This window comes from Berghia stephanieae, chromosome 5 (genome assembly GCF_034508935.2).
Source record: "Berghia stephanieae isolate SIO BIC M18660-M18661 chromosome 5, UCSD_Bste_1.3, whole genome shotgun sequence".
In the NCBI taxonomy this organism is placed as follows: domain Eukaryota; kingdom Metazoa; phylum Mollusca; class Gastropoda; order Nudibranchia; family Aeolidiidae; genus Berghia; species Berghia stephanieae.
Genome location: NC_088364.1, coordinates 28327053 through 28351022, shown reverse-complemented (window position 1 = coordinate 28351022; position 23970 = coordinate 28327053). Strand labels below are relative to the sequence as shown.

Here is a 23970-nt window from a genome sequence, read left to right as displayed (position 1 = left end):
CCCAGTTCAGCATTGGTTCCTTCGGGATTAGATGAGAACGAAATTGGTAACAATGGAGATCATGCTGCATCTCCAAGTGCAGCGATTCCTTCCCAACCCATAGACAATGCAACTATAATTGACAATGGAGAAAATTGTGTATCAATTCCAGCAGGATTTGATGGGCATGCCATATGTGAGAAAACAGAACGTATAACACACCCGACGTCAATTTTTCATTCAAACTCAGAAGAGAACGTTAACATTGACACAAATTCTTCAGAAACAGAAGAGGAAAATACAGACGACACCAGTGAAATAGAAAAGGATAAGATTAATGCTCTCAATTCACTTCTTGCCTCTGGTTTATTGGAAGAGAACACAACAGATGTTGATATCTTTAATCCATACTTTGGAAACGTTCCTATTTACAATAAAGCAGAATTCTTTGTCAGGGCTTTTGAACATTCTGCAATGATGGCGCTGCAAACACCAAGCACAAATTTTGTACCAGGAAGCAAAGTAATTCTCCCTCCCTTCACACAATACACTCTGCCAGAGAATGCAAAATATGCCATGGTGTACAACAAAGAATCTGATGGAAAGTTCAAATTTCCACCAGGGACAAAACTCAAGACATCGAGTGGAAAAGTTATACCAATATCAGATAACACTGAATTTGAAAATCCATTATATTCCCCAAAGCACTTCAACATGTCCTATAGTATTGACACATGTCCTGGATGTAGTGGAGCTCCTGTGTATTGTGATTTGACAGATGGAAAGTATTTCTTGACGCATTATGGACATAAAGATGATAATAACAGAAGTGGAGTTCATTACAGTTTTTGTAATCCTTATGATTTTACAATCAGCACTAATATCTCAAATGTATGGGAAGATCAGTAAAGATCTTGTCCTCATTATTCTTCGTCGACATTTGTTCTTGAATACATTTAGCTTCCTTTTTTCTTCTTTTGTTATATTCCATGTCCCTGGGCTTTCTAGGAGCCGATCGGACCAGATTTTCTAAGTGGTTTATCTTTGGTTTATCTTTTGCTTGCTTTGCTTTTTGTTTTCGTTTGTTTACTCAAGTTTCTACATTTAAAATGGACAATCTCAGAATCTATTATATATCACAAATAATAATAATAATTTTTTTTAAAAAAATAATAATAATAAAAGTCTAAACAAATAAAAAAAAAAAAATTATAAATTTAAAAAAAAAAAATTAATAAAAAAATTAACAAAAAAATAATAATAATAATAATAATAATAATAATAATAATAATAATAATAATAATAATATAATAATAATAATAATAATAATAATAATAATAATAATAATAATATAGTGACAATCCCGCGTTGCCGCAGCTTTAGGCCCACATTGACACAAGGTGAAATCATACATGCTGCACGTAACAATTACTCAAATCAGATAATCAATAAATCTATAGAGTCTGAGTGAACCCCTTTTCACAACATAAAATGAACAGTAATGATTATCTGTCCCATAAGAATTGGATACTAGTCTTTCGCAGTATACTTTCAGCCCGACCCAACATGTACGTCATATCAGCCTGATATAACAGTATACCCAAGCTACCCAATAATTGTAAGTGAATAAGGATTCCAAGAAAATTTTCTTACACAAATGTTTATCAAATCAGACCCATTTGAACCTGAATCTCGTGCTCTACCTATCAAATTCCTACAAGATGTCTTATTAACAGAAGAAAGCTTTATTATTCTACCTCTCTCCATAAATACATAGTCACGCCTAATGATATGAAATTTACATTAATAATTTGTGACGTCAGATTATCAAATGTTAAAATTTCACTAAAATTTAAAAAATAAAGAAGAAGTATCATTTAAGTATTTTTGAAAATGTCTTTTATTCAGAGATAATGAAATCAAAATCGATAGAGGGGTAGAATAGAAGATTTCTTACAACTCTTGCGTTTTGGAATTTCAACTTTGATCTCAACGTCAACGCTCACTCACAGGATTGTGCGATTGTGCAAGAGTATAAGAATCGTACATTAATAAATATATACAGTAAAAAAAGAAACTCATACTTTAATTGCTCAACCAATATCAAAAGTTGTGGGTTTCCAACAAACTTAGAGAAAACAAAAAATCAGATAAATTGTCTCTTTTATTTTATTTCTTTTTCTTTTTCAGAGGGAGGTGGGGGGATGAAAGACTTTGTGACATTTTGATTGGCTCAATTAAGCACTTAACCTGTAGAATGATACATGACACCTGTTAGGCGATATTTAATTTTCACTTGTATCTAACAAAGCTGGGTCAGGTAGTGATATCATAATAAGCAATGTTTGTTGTTTGTTTAATGCCTTATTTTATTTTATACAAGGTCTATACATTTATAAACTCAGAAAATATTAAACCAAAGAAATTGGTTTCCAATCTATCCCTGGCAAAAATTGATATTTTACCATATATCTAAGAAAGGGATAACTAAAGTCTGCAATATCTTTCAAACAGAATGAAAACGTATTTTTGCTCATGGCAGAGTGATATCTTCATACGTGACCTAGAAAATACATAATGTAAAAATAACAAAACTTTCTAATTTGTTGGTCTTTTTTAACCGGGTTATGGCTAAACCTCAATCTAAATAATATAATTAAATAAATTTTAATTGTTCAAATAGAAGTGGGAACAAGAAATTGTCATATCGAGTTTTAAAATGAAAGGGTGTTTTGATACAGGTTGATAAAAAAAAAAAGAGGCCATGCTGTTTGTGATGCCGAATTTATATTTTGTTTTAATTTTAAACGATGCAACCAAAATCATAAATATCAGGTCAAAACACATAAAACATATATGCATGAATAACTAATGCCAAATTTGGAACAGCAAAAATTGGTAGAAAATTCCCAAATACCCAGAAATTTTTCTAACCAATAACAAATACAGAAAAAAAAAACCAAACCAAAACAATCTAAGCAATAAATAAATAAATAATAATTTTAAAATCCAACTTACCGGCGAATCCATAAGCATGAAAAGCAATTCCTCGATATCTGATGAGTAAATAATAGAAAATGTGGTTATTTCAATGATATCACAATTTATGTTCAAATTATTTTTAAATTAATCCTTTCTTTAAAAAATATAGCCTTGTGGAGAATATTGTGCTTATTTGAGTCACTAAAAAAAATTATGCGGAGCACAACTCTACTGAAAGATTTGAAAATTAGAAATATATTTTTTACAGATAGATAAACAGATAACTTAATTTCCTTTTATAATTTAAAGTCAGTTTGAAAGTTCGTTGAGTCACACAGATATCATAAAATACGTACACTCTCAAAAACAACCGATTTCGTCACTGTAAAAAGTTGTCAGTTTGGCATTTTTACGACAGGAAGAACAACCAAAAGTTGACAGATGAGTTTCACCATTGTTTTGATTTTCAGCCACCGTTTTGATTTGTGAAGTATTGAAAGGTAGTGCAAAGCAGTCCGAGGGTCTTTTTTTCTATTAGGGTTAGCTTGAGTTCGAAGGATTTTTTTTTCTATAAGGGTAGTCATAAGTCTTAGTAAAGGTGCTAGGGTGTTTGTTTTTCCATAAGTTAAGTAAAGGGTAGACATTCCGAAAGCTCCTACATCCCCAGTATTATTTCAATTTGTATTTTCACCGTTGATCTCTTGTCAGGCGTTTATTTATTCAATTTGTCATCATATAGAAACATTTCAAACACTCAAGAACAAACCTTGATAGATTTGTGAAAGTTTAAAATTTCCTAATTTGACCATTGTTTTGATTTCGGCCGCCATTTTGATTTGTGAAGTATTGAAAGGTAGGATTTTTTTTTCTATTAGGGTTAGTCATAAGTCTTAGCAAAGGTGCTAGGGTGTTTGTTTTTCCATAAGTTAAGTAAAGGGGAGACATTCTGAAAGCTCCTACATCCCCAGTATTCTTTCAATCTGTATATTCACCGTTGATCTTTTGTCAGGAGTTTATTTATTCAATTTGTAATCGTACAGAAGCATTTTAAAAACTTCAATTTAATTACAAAAACAGATCAAATGAACGTTTCAGGATGAATGAAACACCACAGATGAATGAGATAATGAGGTAGTGACGTAGTTAAGATGAATAAACAAAACATTGGTTGGCAGGAAATTAGTATGCTCCTTTGTACGGAAGCATGAATTAAAATAGAATACTAGAAATTTCAAAAAGGTGAGCAATTAATTAAGTGAAAAGAGGGGAGGCGGGGAGGAACTGTGGAATGCAGTTTAGAAAGTGAAATATAAAAGCGTGTAGACTATTGTTGGAAAATAAATACAAAAAATAATAAATAAGGGATGTCGGTATAAGTATAAATCATTAGTGACAGCAGCAGGAAGTCATCTGTGGTGTTTCATTCATCCTGTTTTGTTGATAAAGGGGAAACCCGAAACGTTCATTTGATCTGTTTTTGTAATTAAATTGAAGCTTACATTCAATTTCACATTATTATTTATTTGTCAGGCCATAAGTCTTAGTAAAGGTGCTAGGGTGTTTGTTTTTCCTATTACTATTAGGGTTAGTTAAGGGTAGGTTTTATTAGGTTTTATTTTAGGTTTTATTTTTTCTTGGGGTTAGTTGAGGGAATACTATTTGAGTTGTTTCCCTTTGTAGGAGCTTTCGGAAAGCCTCCCCAGGATCGTCTTTTAACTCTGTTCACGTCTGCTACTTCAGGTTTATTTCCGCAGTTGATTTTCTTACCACATTTTCTTACACGGACAACTGTATGTTGCTGTGTCAAGGGTCAGAGGCTATAGTGGCTTACACTTCATGTTGGGCCACACAGAAAAATCAACAGAGGATGTACCAAGTTACACAGACAACGTTGTTTACCAATCTACCCTCATTAAATGATGGTGGGTACAATATTGAATGAAAGAAGTTCTTTCCCCACGAAATTGCGGGCTTTTTACTAGTTGTTTAAAATTTTAATACCTGCTCAGTATTAAGTAGAAGTCAATCTGAATTTGACCACTTAGTTCAGGGTTTTGTTTTAAAATAGTACTAACTTTCTTCTAACCAAAATCATGTTTAAAAACACTTTTATAATAATTGGCAAAAGATGATGCATCACACATTTCCATTGAACACTCATGTTTCGATCTGATGTCAACACCTAAATTTAAAGGATACTGCTTGTTTGGGCGATACATTTAATGTATTAACTGTTGCTTCATTATTGTATTATTACTATACTTATTATTATTGATGTCATGCAGTAAGGGTAACTTATAATAATAATAATATAATAATAATAATAATAATAATAATAATAATAATAATAATAATAATAATAATAATAATAATAATAATAATAATAATAATAGTAATAGTAATAATAATAACAACAGAAACAACCATCATCATCATCATTATTATGATTATTTATGATTACTATTAATATTTTTATTATTATTATTATTATTATTATGATTATTTATGATTACTTTTAATATTTTTTATTATTATTATTATCATTATTATTATTATTATTATTATTATTATTATTATTATTTATTATTATTCATTTATTATTATTATTATTATTATTATTATTATTATTATTATTATTATTATTATTATTATTATTATTATTATTCTTTTATTACTATTTATTATTATTATTATTATTATTATTATTATTATTATTATTATTATTATTATTATTATTATTATTATTACCATTATTAATATCATTATTATTATTATTTCTATTATTATCATAATCATCATCATCATCATCATCATCATTATTATAGATACATTTTGACATTCAAGTTTTTCACACACAATTTGGCTGTTGACATTTCTCTGCACAATATCAAAATCAAATCAATATCCATTGTAATTTCAAAGAATCCATACATCGATTTGTTTATTGGACAACTGGAGTTTGCATTATTAATCTTTGTCTCATTTTATCAGTGATTAATTAAAATAAAATGATTTGCATATCATGTAGTTCATGATTGTTTTTAAGAATTGACAGTACGACTCGCGCTTACAAATCTTAAGCCATATCCGCTCCTGAATGCTGGAGCTATAAAAGTCATTACAGAATATATGTACTCCATTATCCTTCCCTGGTGAGTTAAGAAAAATACTGAAAGCTTATATTTTTTTAACCACCGAGCATACACTTTTGCTATCAAGAGCAAATACTTTTGATATCAAGAGAAAATTATACTTTTACTATCAAGAGCATATACTTTTGCTATCAATAGTAAATTATTGTTTACTATCAAGAGCATACACTTTTGCTTTCAAGAGTATAAACCTTTGATATCAAGAGCAGATTATACTTTAACTATCAAGAGCATACACTTTTGCTTTCAAGAGCATATACTTTTTGCTGTCAAGCATCGAACCATGGGGGTAAGTCGTTGACCCCTGCAAGGTATTAATATTATCATAATACAGAAGGTAGTCTGCAACACATTGCTGTTCGAAATGCCAAAAATATAAAAACAGTTTATAATTCCAAGGTACAGGTTTGAAACTATACTATGTGAAGCCGGTTGGACAGAGAGAGAGAAATATCAAGAAAGAGGGTAAGAGAGGAAGAGAAAGAATGAGAGTCAACACAAACACAAAGAGAGAGAAAGAGAGAGAGAGAGAGAGAGAGAGAGAGAGAGAGAGAGAGAGAGAGAGAGAGAGAGAGAGAGAGAGAGAGAGAGAGAGAGAGAGAGAGAGAGAGAGAGAGAGAGAGAGAGAGAGAGAGACTGCGTGTGCATCAAAAAGGGTGGGAGGGAAATAGAGTAAAGATTGAAGCCTTTAAACATTTGTGTATGATTGTGTGTATGTATGTGTATGTGTGACTATGAAAAGAAACAAGAGGGAGGGAAATAGAAAGTGAGGTAAATATAAAGAAAGGGGAGGGGAGGCGGTAAGGATAGTTTGAGAAAGTGCTTTGTTTCAAAAGTAGTTAAGTATGACTGCTTCTCATTGTCAATCAATTGGAAAAGGATGCTCATCGACCAATGAAACTACAATTTTTTTTTAATGGGACTGGTCAAATCATTTGATGCATTTGTTTCATTGTTGAGTCAGATGACATTTGAAGAGGAGGCGATGGGGCTTAGTGTGTATGACTTACATGAGAAACATAGTATTTGGATATCATTGACTTTTCTATAAGCCAGTTTCCACCATTTGTTTAGAACTAACATGTCACTAGTAACCACCACCCCTATAGTCAATCATCAGCTTTAATGATTTCTTTGTCTTTGACTGGTCATCCTCGCCTTTTTCTTAGTGATGCTCACCAATATTGTTGATTGTTTTAAATGATCCCCCCCCCCCCTCCCCTTAAACAATCCAATGAAAACAAGACGAATCTCTCTCTCTCTCTCTCTCTCTCTCTCTCTCTCTCTCTCTCTCTCTCTCTCTCTCTCTCTCTCTCTCTCTCTCTCTATCTCTCTCTCTCAACCTATCTCTTTCGCTCTCCCGACTGTTTCTGTTTGTCTCTCTATCCATCAATCCATCCATCCATCTTTGTCAGTGCAATTTAGTTATTTCTATCTGCAGTTCATTAATTTTTGAGAGGTTTGTTTATTAGATTGCTTTTTTTTAAAAATAAAAAAAGTCCTTTTGAGCTTTCATTTCTGTTATTGTTAGCGCAAATTTTAGAATTTGTTTAACAGTTTTTAAAATTCGTCATTGGTTGAACAATGAAACCATGAACTATGAATCTTGTTTGTTTGTTGTTTTTAAGGGTTTTATGGCACTCGCAACACATTAAGGTCATATCAGCGCCAGTAAAAAGGAAGAAAATAGGATAGTAAAAAGTTCTAGAATTACAATTAAAACACCCAAGAAAAGGGAAAACAAAGGGGTATCGGTTTAAATAGGAAACAGATGTAGATTCTAAGAGCGCACTATCAAAGTTCTCAGTTTGAGATCACCTAAAAGTCTAATCCAGACACAAGCACAGGTCCCCACTAAACGGAATGCACTCAAATGTTTACAACTCAAATATAATATGTAAACAGAACATAATACAATGCATAACAGAGAGATGATTTAGAAGGGAAAAAAATATCATTTCCCAAAACTAACTAAACATTTGTCTGTTTCCCTCTCAGCCAGGTTATCCAGCCAGGGACAGGACAAAACCCAAGTAATCTCATTCTAAGACAAAGACAGAAAGCATGTTGGAAAACAGATATAGGGGGATAGAAGACACAGTAAGTATCTCCCTGCCCACTATGGGAGGTCAGGAACCCCACCCAGTATGAATCTCGTCATGCATTCTCCCTTTGCTCTGATATCCTACGCTATTGGTGGAAGAAGTAACTCAGTATTATTATTATTAAGCCTTGGAAAGGGCGGTTATCTGAAGGAAATTCAATTCTAGTTTTTGAAAGTGACCCAGAGAGTTGCATTTTGAAACTTGATATTGATAGAACTTATAGACAATATATATTTTGAATTATTATGTTTTTATGTAAAAAATGAGTGAAGCTTCTGAAATTATCAAAAACTGAAAATTGATAATTTTGATCATTTCCACATTAAAACCGGTTTTCTACGTTTTCCAAATCAAGACCCAATACCACTTCAAGCTGGAGGGATCACATTTCCTTAATATTTCAAAACCACATACTCCATAGGTATCAGCAGTCGATAAAAGATCTACAAATGTGATATTCAATTTTCTTAAAATTGAAAATATCTCTTGCAAAGCGCCACTGGACAAGCTATGTGTAGATCGGGATCTCTACAGATCTCTACAAATTTTATTTCTTTAATTTATCATTATTATCACTGAAATATAAACAGATGATCTTTCTTCAAACTGACTCACGCTATTATTTTTTTGTTGTCAGCCTAATACTTTAGCTTTTTAATTTCAACAAGAATTTTTTTTTTTTTAATTCCAGAAAAACGCATGTAAATGCTCACTTACCATCTTTTCCAAAGGTCCAATTTTTGGAAACAGGTGCAGAGATTAACTTAACTCTTTGGGTTGGAGGAGCTGCAAACAATAAAAAATATCAAATAAATTAGTAATTAGGATAGTATGACATTGACAATTATTGACTGAAAGGTGATTGGTGTGAAAATATTTTCATTAATTGAAGTGTCCGAAACACTTGGTACACAGGCACCTGTGAAATATAAGCCAATAGACAATGAGAAAAATTTACAAATAAATCCAGCAGCATTCAAAACTTATGCTCAGAGTAAACCCACAAACTGACAATGGATTCCAATTATTTTTATATATATATATATCCACACATGACTGCTAATGCTAAAACACAGTTAAAAAAGATGATTTAAAGTAAGAAATATCATATCTCCAAGAAAAACACATACACTCACATCCCTCTGTCTCCCTCATAGAAAAGGACCCAAGACACTTCCTAAGTGGTCTTACTTAAAACAAGAACTGAAACCCACATAGACATGACAAAAGATTAAGAAAAGGAGTAGAAGATCATTCCAGTGGCTCCACTCTGTTCATCAGATTAGGTATCCCAAACTAAAATTTCAACTGCAGAAAACTGCTGTTATTTTGAATTGAACAAATACAGATTGTCAAACCATGAACAACAGTCTTTAAATGATTAAAATCGGACAACAAATAAAAAAGTTACGAATTTTTTATTTATTTAATAACTTGTAATTTTCGTACACCAACAGAACATGCTACCAAACAGCAAGTTTAAGGTGCATCAAAACAAACAAAATAATAACAAAATTGAATAATTTGCAAGCAATCGCAAGCCATGGACATAGAGAATAAGAAAAATACTCAAACAAATATTCACCTAGTATAATTCAGTTACTATACAGCATCAAAATCAAGAAAAAACATGACCCGCGTGAAAATAATTTCACCGAAATCGCCAGATGTACCATCTTCGGCACTTTGCAGACTCGTCAGTAATCTAAATTAAGGCATGAAACTTATCTGAGCCTTAGAACTGGCACCAGACAGTAAGCCCAATTTTTTTCAGAGAGATAGAGGCAATAATTACTGAGATTTTACGTCTCAAAATTCGAAAAAAGGCCGAAATCGCCAAAGGAAGACATTTTGAGAAATAAACAGTGTTTCCGCTACAAAAAATTTAAATGATGAGATATGGCTATGAAACTTCACATACAAATGATTTGAGGGATGGGGAATCCAAATTTTATGTCCTTTTCACAATAAGAATGACAAAAACAGAGTTATGAGAAGAAATCAAGATTTAAGCTCTCGAAAATCAACAGAAATATATGTCAAAAAGGGGGGAAAAGTCAAAAATTCATACCACGACCTAACACAATAATGGAAGTTAATGCTGCACCTACTGGTGGCGCACAGTCGATCAAATAAAATAAATAAATAAAAACATTAGACAAAAAAGTCAGTACACAAAAGCATACAATATCCAATGCAACCCACTAACATGAAAATTTATACCTATCCATAAGTACATATTTTGAGACACCTCAACAATCAACCTAAAATTCAACGCCCTGCCCTAACACATTTTAGTTTATATAACTAAGGCAACGGTATAAGGACACGCTTTAATGCATATAAATGCACAGACACCGGGCAAACCTATCTTAGCGCTCTTGTTACTCATCATGTTGAGCGTCAGCAAGATGGCTTTCTATTATTTCAACATTTTTAACACGCCTGAGTGTACTTAAACACTTTAATATGTTTTTTTACCCGGAAGTTCATATTCATACAGGGAGTCCAATATAATATCTAATAACAGATTATACATACGCGGACTCTGGAAGCTGATCATATCCACATAGCCTATAAATGATAAAGATTAATTTAAACACGGACTATAATATTGCTATTATGGTCTAATAGCCCAACATCAGTATGAGTATAAGGGTTATCATTGGCTCTCCACTATACACATTTTAAATGCATCTATAAAATGTTTAAATAGAAATAGACATTATATTGGACTCCCTTATTGTATGAATACGAACTTCCAGGTAAAAAAAACATATTAAAGTGTTTAAGTACACTCAGACGTGTTAAAAATGTTGAAATAATAGAAAGCCATCTTGCTTGACGCTAAACATGATGAGTAAATAAAACATATGTAATAATCAGAAAAGCTACATGTAGGTACATAATTATGAGAAACAACAATTGTTTAAACAAAGAATGTCACTGATCAAATGTAAAGTGATGGAAATAGATACATAATTTCATTAATCAATATAATGTAAATGTTGCTACTCGAAGCGATAAATAATGTGAAATTGAATGTAAGCTTCAATTTAATTATAAAAACAGATAGAAGAATGGATGTTTCGTGTTTCCCCTTTACCAACAAACGCATTCAACTTAACGGCACTACCACATCATCTATACTGTTTGGTTCATCCTGTTTGTTGACAAAGGAGAAACCTGAAACGTCCATTCTATCTGGTTTTGTAATTAAACTGAAGCTTGAATTTAATCTCATAGTGTTATTCAATCAACATCAGAATCTGAAACTCTTCTTCGTTTGACAGCAGTTGACAAAAAAGATGCTTCTGCCTCATCATCAGTAATCATCCTTAACAAATAAATTTCTCAAAAATAACATCAATCTTTTTGACATAAGAGGGGAATGACCCATAAGGAATTTTACTTTTCATCAACTCCCAGTATGGCCCAGTGATAGATTTAACAGTGAAATAGCAGCAACTAAAGAAATTACCCTACTATCCCTCAAATCTGCAACAATACTTTGAAGCTTTAAATTGTCACCTGAAACTTCATTTTCTAGAAAATCAAGAACATGTTTATGATCGTACAAAAGAGCATGAGCATTTTCAAATATATTATTGAAACGATTACTTCTAAAACTGCAAAACGGGAACTTAATATTATTAGCTTCAGAATAATTTAGCCATTCTTCCCTTGCCCCATTTTTCTCATCCCCCCGAGGTCCCAATACTTCTGCAGTTAGTCTTATAGCACGTAAGGCTGCACTTTCTTTACCAATACTAGACTGAAAATGATTAAACTTTTGCTGACTGTCCCTCCCAAGTGAACCCCCCACTTTAATTACATCCCTCTCAAATTCTAACACAGCACTCTCAACAGCTTTAGATAGACCAAGCAAAAAATGCGCGTTACAATACAAAAAATGTGTACATAGACCGTCTATATTCCTCATCATGCAAAACACTCTTACGCCATTCATGAATTTTTTTATTTAAAAGTTTCATATTTGCCGCTCTATCGGACATAAGTTTTGTTCTTTAATTTTAAATTAAAAATTTCTTTCTTTAAAATATTACATTCTGATGAATCGACTTTATAGATGAAAACAATTTTTTGGAAGAGACAGACTTTGATAATCTTCTAACATGGTCAACATTAACAATTGTGGAAGAAAGTGGGATGTGGGACTCTGAAAAAGATTCTGGCAATAAAACAGAAGTGATCAATGCAGGGGTACATTCAGGTTTGGCTGGATTCTGAGTAGAAACAGACGTAGAGGGTAGAGGGGTAGAACCAAAAGTGAATGACGATGATGGTAGTGGTGCTGAACATGAATCAGGTGTGGACACATTCCGAGAATTAATATTCGTGGAGAGATGAGGGGTAGAACCAGATACAGTAGAAATGCAGGACGATGGTGGTGGTGGTGGTGAGCTGAGAATCTTAGTAGAAGTAGAAGGTTGACTTGATGATGGTAGTACAGATGAAGGAAATAAAACGGTTGGCTGAGGACTCAGTGCTGGCCAGTCAACAGTAGACGACGGTGGTGGTGAGCTGAGAATCTTAGTAGAAGTAGAAGGTTGACTTGATGATGGTAGTACAGATGAAGGAAATAAAACGGTTGGCTGAGGACTCAGTGCTGGCCAGTTAACAGTAGACGACGGTGGTGGTGAGCTGAGAATCTTAGTAGAAGTAGAAGGTTGACTCGATGATGGTAGTACAGATGAAGGAAATAAAACGGTTGTTCCACCTAGAAGGGAAAAAATAACCAGAAAATATTGAAGGGCTTATAACTAATGCATTAGTATATTAGAACAGAAAAAAAATAGAACCTTATACAAAAAGATAACCCTTGATAATACATCAGAATCCAACAAGTTTAAAAAAAGATAAGGATTAGGTATGAAAAAATTAATATACTTTGCTCGAGAGAGAGGAACACAGGGATGGTTTAGAATTTAATTGTATTCCATAGCAAACATCTAGTCTTGTCTAACCTAGTAAAGACCTTTTCAACTAGTGCTATTATACCAACAGCACATGGCCCATTGCTAATTGCTGACTGTTGCAGGCATGCTTAAATTATATCATAAAAAGAGCCATAAACACGTCTTTTACTTGTCTATGTCACTCAGTCACTTGTAACTACAAACCCAAATAAACTCAACCATACATGTTAACAATAAAATCTACTGGCAACCATCATGAACTTATATGAATCTGAAAGCTCCATAGCGGGACCTTGTGTTTTACAACAAAAAATCAAATCATAAGCTGGTTTAGCCTCACTGTACTGATAATATTAGCGCAGTAAAAAACATCAAAAACAACCAAAATATTTATCAAAAAAATATAATGGTGGCCTGTGACAACGAAAACAGATGTGTCATATATTCATAGAAACCTTACCTCAGACACTGTCGTTTTGGCTTCAAAGCGCAGATGATAAAGCTGGACAAACAGGTGTCACTTGCACAGGTGGGAGTGCAGGTCTACGACCTTTCTCCCTTCATCAAAAATGAAGCCCTGAGACGACTCATTTGTTCGTCATCTGAAAATAGAGAATTAAAATGTTCAAACTTATTTGAGATGTGATAATAATAAATAGTTTCTATACACCGCCTTACCCCGTATTTCAACAAGCTCAACGCGCTAAATGATTACTCATTACCATCAACACTATCTATCAAAACTCAACTGTCAAATTCAAATAGGCAGGATTCAAGAATTTAATATAAATCTAAAACTGATATTATAAACAAGCAACCATCACCAAGTCAATCCCATAGCATCCAATAAAAACAAGCCTTTCTACCAAGTAGTCTATACAGTAAAAGGTTAAAAGTTAAATTTAAACTGGAGTTTGAGTCACTATATTATAATAGTAATAGTTCCATCAATCATGGCATGGGTGAAACTGGATCTTTAAAAAACGATTGAAAAACAAACAAGTTGGATACTACTCATTGATGACACCTGATGAAGAATGGAGCCATCCTGTTAAGATTATTATTATAAGATCAAACAATGTGCACCAGATTTCGTCCCAATTGTCAATAATTTCTTAATGAATGAGCTTGACTTAATTAATCTAAATTTCAGAAAATTGGAGAAACAACTAGACTTAGACGTCGATAGTGTGATACTTTCCATTTCCTAGTACTAGTAGGACTCACAATCACAAGCACAAGTCTAGCAGTCAGGACGGACACTGACACGACCAGTTTCTATTATTTTATTTTTCATCTAGAAGTATCAGTGATAATGATGACACGTTCATTCTTAGCGATCGGTGGGCTCCGATAATAATAATAATAATAATCATGATAATAATAATAATAATAATAATAATAATAATAATAATAATAATAATAATAATAATAATAATAATAATAATAATAATAATAATAGCCTTCATGAATGAACACGAATACAAACATTATCCATTAATTCAGAAAAGTTAGTGGAGCAAACAGTATTATGATAAGATTAAGACAAGATAGAGAAAAGCTTCGATCTACTCAAACACCGATCATAATAAAATAAAAAACAATAAGATTTACTTACCACATAATTCAAGTAAGTCCATGTCCATAATTGAAACACTTTTGACTATTCTAGATGGCTGTTTGGAAACGTTACAATACAATCGGTCTCGGTCACCGGCAGTGTATCAACTCACGCGTCGGACGGTAGGAGAGAAAGAAAGAGAAAGCGGAAACAAAGGCTTTGCTTTTAAAGATGGCGCTATGTGTTGAATCAAGCCAGCATGCTGGATTTTTGATATTATAGCCTTCAAATGCTGCAGATTTTTATGGTGTAATTTTTTCGCCGTTTATTAACCGTTAAGAGAGTCAAATTTTCAGTCAAAAATAGGGCAAATTCAGTTAAATTTTAATAATATTTTTGTTGTGTTTATAAACGAAAAAATTACACCACACGAAAGGGCATTAAAAGGAGATTCTCCCACACTTGATTTCACAGCTGTTGGTCCGTTCAGCTTTTAGCGCGAGCAGATCTTGTGACGAGACCCGAATTTCGGTCGATCGGTACGCAGTTTTCACAGCGAAAATTTGCAATCGGATCTCTTTATGAGAGCGTTTTTGAATAGCTGTTAAAAGTTCACATAGCTTGAATAGTTTAAATATTTAGCTCATCTTGTAGAGCAGATATTGAAATATAATATTATCCTTTTTTTTATTAAATAAAGTTTAATTCAAGAGAGAGAGAGACAGATATTAACACCCCACTTTTTGATCGATCCCGGCAAATTCGCCTGCCACACAGCGGTAGTTTGGGACACCTAATCAGATATAAAATATTTTAAAGACAACTTCAAGTTAGGGACATTTTCATATCATCAAAAAAAAACACCTTAATATCTTTTCAGAATAAATGTGTTAATTATTTGGTGTCATAGCATTTATGAGACTACTCTTGCAATTGTCACAAAGCAAGAGAGTTCACAAATGAAATTCAAGGATTAAATAATAAAGTCGTAGAAAAGACTACAATCCCTCCAAGCCACCGACCAAATTAAAAATTAAATGATTTAAAATAAAGGGGAAAAAAAATTTTTTTTAAAAATTGACTCCTGTTGACATCAGATGTCTTGTTTGGTGGATTACTTATATTCCTTTGTGGAATGTCTGGGCAACGGTATCTAATGGTACTGTGGCGGAAGGCTTAAAGGAAAAGATATATGTATTATGTATGTATGTATGTATGTATGTATGTATGTATGTATGTATGTATGTATGTATGTATGTATGTATGTATGTATTATGTATGTATGTATGTTTATATGTTTGTATTTATGTATACGACCTGAAATTGGGGAGATGCAATTTGGTTTTGTTGAGGACAAGGGTACCAGAAATGGAATATTCACATTATCAATGCTGATGGAAAGATGTATTGAAGTAAATAAAGATCTGTATATGTGTTTCATCGACTATTCAAAAGCCTTTGATAAAGTACAACACGAAAAACTATTCAAAATTCTATCATCCTTGGACATTGATGGTAAAGATTTAAGAATATTACGGAATTTGTACTGGGAACAAGAAGCAGCAATGCGTGTTGACAACGAACTAAGCAGTTTTACACCTATTAGAAGAGGAGTTAGGCAGGGGTGTGTTTTGTCTCCAGATTTATTCAACCTCTATAGTGAAATGATATTAAGAGATATCGAACATAAGAAGGGGGTGTGTATTGGAGGAAAGAATGTAACAAATCTGAGGTATGCAGATGATACGGTTCTACTGGCAGAATCTGAACATGAACTACAAGAATTACTGGATGTTGTAGTCAGGAGTAGTGAAAATATGGGACTGGAACTGAATATATCTAAAACAGAATGTATGACGGTATCTAAAATAATAACCCACCAGCCTGTGTAATAACAAGCAGAGGACAAACAATACAACAAGTTGAATGTTTCAAATATTTAGGCTTCAATGTAACATCCAATGGAAAATCAGATTGTGAAATAAAGAAAAGAATAGGTATGGCGAAGAATGCATTCAACCAGCTGCATACAATTATGAAAAACAGGAATATTAGCATGAAAACAAAAATCAAAGTCCTGGATTGCTATGTACTGTCTGTGCTGCTATATGGTTGTGAGAGCTGGACCATAAACAAGACCATGGTTAAAAGACTGGAGGCAGTGGAAATGTGGTTTTACAGAAGAATGATGAGGGTGTCATGGATGGAAAGGAAAAGAAATGAAGAAATTTTAGAAATGGCAAACAGAAAAAGATCACTGATAACAAAAATCATCAAACGCCAAATGGAATTTTTAGGACACATTATCCGCCACCCTGGTTTGGAAATACTCGCCTTGACTGGAAAGATGAATGGAAAAAGAATAAGAGGAAGACAAAGAATAAACTATTTGAAAGGGATAAGAACTTGGACAGATGAAGCTGAGAAAGGTGGCGCTGCTTTAATAGAATTGGCAAGAGATAGATCAGCTTGGCGGAAGATGACCTCCGACGTCTGCTTCAGATATGGAACTACATGAATGAATGAATGAATTTATGTATATATGTGAATAGCTCCTGAGATATCAGTTCACCACTGATGGTTATATTGCTGTCCATTGTAACGAATTGATCAAATCATAACTTTTTTGTTTATTTTTTAGCGAAGATGGCAAAATAAAAAAATACACTATATTAAAACTTACTCGTTTGAATTATGTATTTGTTTTTGAATTTGTCATCCTCGCTCATTGTCATAAGATTTACTTTAAGTTGATGTAATCCTCACTTGTAAAAACGAATTTCAACATAAATGTGTACAGACAACGAAGACAGAAAGGTAAAACGGCAGTCAAAATAAACACGGCAAAAATAGTAAATGAGCGAGAATGTCGCATTCATTACCAATATGAACTTAACTCAAGTCTATGGAAAATAAAGCAAAACAGCAATCCAAACAATGAATGGAAAGAGACGCAAGCGGCAATGAAATATGCGGGGGAAGAAAGTGCAGGCTCTATTAATACAACTAAGAACAAACCAAATCGAACGCCTAACATCGCTATTAACGATCTATCGCGGCAACAAAAAGAACTTAGGATCAGGATACAGAACACGAAAGACTCGGAAGAAATAATAAACCTGAAAACGGAACGAAACAAAATACTGCATTCAATTCGATCACTTACAATAAAACACAGAAACGAGGAATTAGACAAAAAAGTGGAAGACATAGAAAATTCCAAAAATAACGCATCGTCTATGTTCAAAGCGACGAAATCTCTGAACCGAAAACCATTCGAGAACCCAAAACTACAGGATAAATTTGGCAAACAGACAACAAATCCCAACGATATCCTTGACATTGTAACTGACCACTTCCAGCAGAAATTTCACAAACAAGTCTCACAAATATCGCCCTTCTCAGGAAACCCTAGAGACCTAAACAACCGCATCACAACAACTGAAGTTAGAAATAGCATAAAGTGCCTAAACAATAACAGATCCCCAGGCGAAGATGAAATTCCGGCTGAATTGCTGAAATGCGGTACCCTCTCCTTGGATTTGAGCATTGCAAACATAATGAACAAAACATTCTCAACACACAAAGACTGGGACATAAACAGCGGTGTCCTAATTACAATACAAAAACCAGGAAAAACGAAAGGACCTGTAAACAACCTGCGCCCAATAACATTACTGAATATCAAAAGAAAAACACTGTCAACTATTGTCCTCAACAGAATTAGACCGAAAATAGAAAAATATCTATCACATAGCCAAAGCGGGTTTCGCCAAGACCGAAGCACATCGGACGTTGTATGGACACATAAATGGTTGGCAGCAAAGGCACTCAAAGAAAACATATCCATAACAATAACCGGAATCGATATGTCCGCAGCCTTTGATACGATCGACAGAGGAAAACTTTTGGAGATATTAACAGACATAGTTGACGAAGACGAGCTCCGAATAATCCGATTTCTCCTCAGCAACACAAAGATACAACCAAGGATATACGGGGCCACAAAACAGACGCAGTTCGAAAGTAACATCGGGACCCCCCAAGGAGATAGTCTGAGCCCGATTCTGTTCACAATATACTTAGAACACGCTCTGAAAGAAGTTTGAAAAGTCATTCCAAAACCAACGACTCATATTGAGAATGCAATCCCTAGAGAAATCGCCTATGCAGATGATGTCGATTTTATTGGATCAACACCAGCAAATATAGACATCATACAAAATACCCTCATGAAATATAACCTCCAAGTCAATGCCAATAAAACCGAATTTACAACAATATCGAGGAACAAAGAGGAATGGAAAAGAACAAAGAAAGTCGGCTCACTAATTGGAGACACCGAGGATGTACAAAGAAGAAAACAGCTATCAAACGCCGCACTCAGTAAACTCACCAATGTATGGATTAGAGGTGACAAAATAAAGAGAAAAACCAAACTGAAACTGTACCGTGCTCTTGTAAAACCGGTACTTCTGTATAACTGCGGCACTTGGGCGTTGACAAAATCCGAAGAAGAACATCTGGATGCCTTCCATCGCACACAGCTAAGAAGGGTACTGGACATCAAATACCCAAAAAAGATCTCAAATGAATCACTCTATAAGATCACAAAAGAAAGACCAATCTCCCTTGACATTTTACAACAACGATGGCAACTTTTCGGTCACATACTACGCAGGGACAAAAACATACCAGCTAACCAAGCCATGTCGGGATACTTCCAAAAACACGGGAACCTTTTCAGAGGAAGACCGATCACAACACTCCCTGTGATCCTAAACAAAAACCTCACAACACTTGGACAAAGCATTAGTCTCATAACGGCAGGGGACCTTGAAAATCTGAGAACCCTAGCAGAGGACCGGCAATATTGGAGACACCTCACACAGGAAATACTGGAAACAGCCAAGGCGACCCCATCTTTCGGTCGAGACGCGAAAGGCATCTAAGTCAAGTAAGTCAATCCTCACTATCTAAAAGCAGATTTGATTGCATTAATGAAAAAAAAACAAAAAAAGAAACAAAACGCTCATTCTTCTCACAACTAAAAAAAAATATATTTTTAAGTTTTAAAAACAGGATGATGAGCGTGTGATTCTCATTACAATGAAAAAAAGAAAAAATAAACTAACCTTCAGGCTCAATGAGAAAATCAAAGCCATTTTTCTTGAACACTTCCATGTTGTCTATCAAAATGATTTCATTACTTGAAGTCAGTTCAAGATTCTGTGGACTAGAATAATCAACAAGAGTATAAAGAAGTGCGGAAAGTAGTACATGGAAAAGAAATACACAAAGACAAATTTCTAAAATATTACATTAATATCATTTTTTAAATAAAAAATGCATAATCTTACTGATGAATAATGCTTTTAATCTTAATATCTCTAAGAAGAGCACCATTCTTATATCAAAAATATTTCCACATGCATACATTTCCTACTTTCCTCTATCTTACCATCATAAGAGCAGCTGCGAGAAATGACAAAATTCTGCAATCATTTTTCATACACCCATCCACTCCATTCCATCTTTCACATCTCAACTATAAATACATATAATTTGCACTTATTGTCCCACATATAGTATGTCCAGTTTAGACCTTCAATAGACTGCTTAACCATGCAATTTTAATTAAGTAAAAACCTTACACAATCATTTTCTGGCTTTGTAGGACATGATTTTTTTGAAGAGTTTCAAAGTTGTATTTTTCATCTGTGGCATGTTGATCGATAATAAAAAGATCATTTCCCAGTCTAGCAATGATGAATCCTAGATTAAACTGCAGAGAGACATTTTCAAATAAAATATATAAATCATAAGAACATGTGGCAAACAACTGAATAAGAGGTGAATGCTAAATGTAATATATAAATATCTAAATAAAGATAGTCACAACTTTCCTATACGAAGAACCTTATTTCAAGATCTTTCCATAAGAAATCGCTGACCCTAATGCCAGCCTCAACCAAATTACATTGACGAAGTAAAACACATGATAGGAAAGTCCATGTCACTTCAGACATAACGCTTTTGTTGAAGGAGGAATTCAGCTGGTAAAAAACGAAATAGGTGGGATCATCACTTGGAGATAAAGAAGATATCCTGAGAATAAAAAAAAAATCTTATAAATATTCAAATATGGATAAGAAGGATCAAGACAAAAATCACGACAAAATTAAACTCTTCAGGTCTCTTGTCAAAACTGTGCTCATTTACAACTGCAGACCATGGGTACTTACACAAAACAAAGAAGAAAAACGTTCTTCATATTCTCTTCACATTTCATAGACAACAATTAAGAATTCTGCTTAGTATCCACTGTCCTACAAAAATTACTGACAAATTACTCTATAAAAAATGCAATAAATTCACACTTTCAACTTTTTATTCGAGATATGATGGAGACTTTACAAACACATACCTAGAAGAGACACCAATATTCCAACAAACAAAGTCATGAGCGCATATTTTACTCAGTCAGGTCAAGACATATGGAGGCAGACCAGAGATCTCAACCACCTCCAGAACCATGAAGAGTTATGGTTGAAAATGATCTTTCAGGCCTACAATCGAGACCAATAAAGGGAATTCGTCAATAGAATTAGAGAAGCCACTGAGGCATCCCAGTCAGTTTATTAGGAGGTGAATGGCACCAAAAAAAATATGACTGGGTCATTTCATAACAAAAATACCGTACACAAAAAATACACTAATCAAACTATTACTTTGAACAAAATGTTGATTACAAGCTGATAACTCTCTTTCAAAGGTTCAAAGTTCTCACCTGCCCAAGTATCTGCATCTTGCTAAACATGTCTTTGCTACAAGAGAAAAAAAGGGGCAAAATAAATTCATACTAGATTAAGGTGATAGACATATTATGTAATTTAAGTAAGGCTTTATCTCTACATTACATAATACTTCACAGTCGTAAATATATTTAACATTACAGTCCAAGCCAGTATTGGGGACACCGCAATATTGGGACAGCCTCTTTATTGGGACGATTCCTACTATATAAAAAGTCACACCATTTCTAATTCCCAGCCGCTTAATGGGGACAAAATGTGACAATGACCATCCCCATAACAGAGATTTTTCATTGTCTTCAATCATTTAAAACGATGATTCATAAAATGCAAATTATTCTAAGGGGGATGGTCAACTCAGTAGTGTGGTCGTACCGGTCATCACAGAGGTGTGAACAACATCATGTACCTGTATCCCTTGTCAGTGTTATCAACTGCTATCATCACGTCCATGTCATGGGTCAATGGCCATGATGCCTTCACCAAAGAGTTAATTGAACATGCACAGAGCAAAAAAAAAAAAAAAAAAGAAATCAAAAATTAAAGAGCACGAAATTAGTGATAAAGGACACCCCACCATCAAATTCATCAGAAAAACATTAAATGGTGAAACTGTAGTGACGACTTGAAAGAACTCTGACTCCCCTGATGAAGTTTGTGGATCAGATTAGCAGTCAAGTGGCCACTGAAGTAACCCAAAGAGACATCAAATAAGTCTCCCTGATTACTATGGCTTTAACATGCAAAAAAAAAAAAAAAAAAAGAAGAAACAAAACCAAACATTAAAAAAAGTTTAATGCAACCAATACATCTTTCATTAGAAGTTGTATTGTCAGTCACAAGTCTGGATAAATGTAGAAATCTGAAAAAATTGCTCAATTTCATGCGCGCTGCTAAAATGGGACGATTTGTCAGTGCTCTTGAACCTATAACTAATTACTACTTGTCCTAGAATATGGAATATTGGTAAGTCACAAGCCTAAGGATTAAAAGATCATGAGTTTGAATGTTTGTCGAGGAAACTTTTTTCCTCATGAGTTTTTCCAATACAACTTTATAACTGAGAGGCTGCCCTCTAGATGACATAGCAATAAAAGTATTAATCTAGAACTTTACATTATTTCAATTTGAAGGTGGAGAGTAAAAATTGCTAATATTTCAGTAGAAGCTATTGAGCAGAGTGTAAGCAGAGTACAGTGTCAGCTATTCTGAGTAAAACTGTGGTACAAAAATATGCTTTCCATTTGATAAATGATGATGATGCGACTATGTGGTCTAGTGGTACGACACTCGCTTTCGGATCGGAAGGTCCTGGGTTTGAGCCTCGCCCTCAGCGCATAGTTGAGTCCTTGGAAAAGGCTCTTTACTCACATTCTCTCACCGTACTCAGGTGTAAAATGAGTACCTGGCCGTTAACAGCTTTATCTTTGTCCGAAAAATTGTAATATCGCCTAACAGGCGTCATGTCCCGTCCTACATGTTAAATGTTGCTGTTGACCAGGGACCCCTTGTAAAGCGCTTTGAGCACATTAGTGGGTATTGCACTACATAAAGCTCAATTTTTTAATAATTTTTATGATGATGATGAGACTGACCTTAAAATTATAATCTCTCCTTTGATGATGAGTTGATTGAAGTAATCGTGACATTGGTGAATTATAAAGAAATACTGCAATACCTATCTCAGATGTCTGGTACAATTAACAATTCAAAGTCGTGAACTAAGCAATAAGTTTCTTACCCAATTGAAGAAAAGAAATGTCAACATCATGACCAAACTCATTATTTTGAGATGTATGCATGATAATTATCCACTCAGCCATCTCATCATTATTTGGTATCTTTTTCATATATTCAGAAAGTAGTGCATTAAAAAAAAAATCACTTATTATAAATTCAAAGACAAGACCAATGTCTCATATACATTTGGAACTGTGCGGCTATGTGGTCTTATAGTATGACAATCGCATTCAGATCGGAAGGTCCTGGGTTCGAGCCTCGCTCTGCGCATAGTTGCGTCCTTGGAGAAGGCTCTTTACTCACATTCTCTCACCGTACTCAGGTGTCAAATGAGTACCTGGCCATTCACAGCATTGTCTCTGTCCAAAATAATTGTAATATCGCCTAACAGGAAACATGTCCCGTCTTACATGTTAAATGTTGCTGTTGGCCAGGGACCCCTTGTAAAGCGCTTTGAGCACATTTAGTGGATATTGCACTATATAAAAGCTCAATTTTTAAAATTTTAAATTTAATCTTTTTTATTCTTTCCAATATTAATTGAAATTGAAGTCTATTTATTACCTGATCTCTCGTTGCAATTCTTCCTCTGCTTCTTTCTGATCACTGGGAGATATCTTAGCTCTAAATGCTCTGGAAAATGAAGCTGCAGGTGATGTATCTATAAGTAAGTAAAGAATCATTTAAACAAAATAT

General features: G+C 33.8%; 2 protein-coding genes across 2 annotated transcripts in view; one reads left to right on the top strand and one right to left on the bottom strand.

Annotated features, from left to right (window-relative positions):
- The window catches only part of LOC144972703 (uncharacterized), a 4351-nt gene extending 3404 nt beyond the window's left edge, over window positions 1-947 (top strand). The window contains exon 2 of the mRNA XM_078914244.1: window positions 1-947. This exon is cut by the window's left edge and continues 1205 nt beyond it. Within this exon, the coding sequence (XP_078770370.1) occupies window positions 1-888 (888 nt within the window). The 3' untranslated portion in view covers window positions 889-947.
- The window catches only part of LOC144972702 (mismatch repair endonuclease PMS2-like), a 45106-nt gene that overhangs the window by 8937 nt on the left and 12199 nt on the right, over window positions 1-23970 (bottom strand). Inside the window, exons 4-9 of the mRNA XM_078914242.1 lie at window positions 23839-23935; window positions 21510-21546; window positions 20374-20504; window positions 19855-19955; window positions 8936-9004; window positions 2998-3035 (exon numbers count right to left, since the gene is read on the bottom strand). Coding sequence (XP_078770368.1) covers window positions 2998-3035; window positions 8936-9004; window positions 19855-19955; window positions 20374-20504; window positions 21510-21546; window positions 23839-23935 — 473 coding nt within the window. The remainder of the gene's footprint in view (window positions 1-2997; window positions 3036-8935; window positions 9005-19854; window positions 19956-20373; window positions 20505-21509; window positions 21547-23838; window positions 23936-23970) is intronic.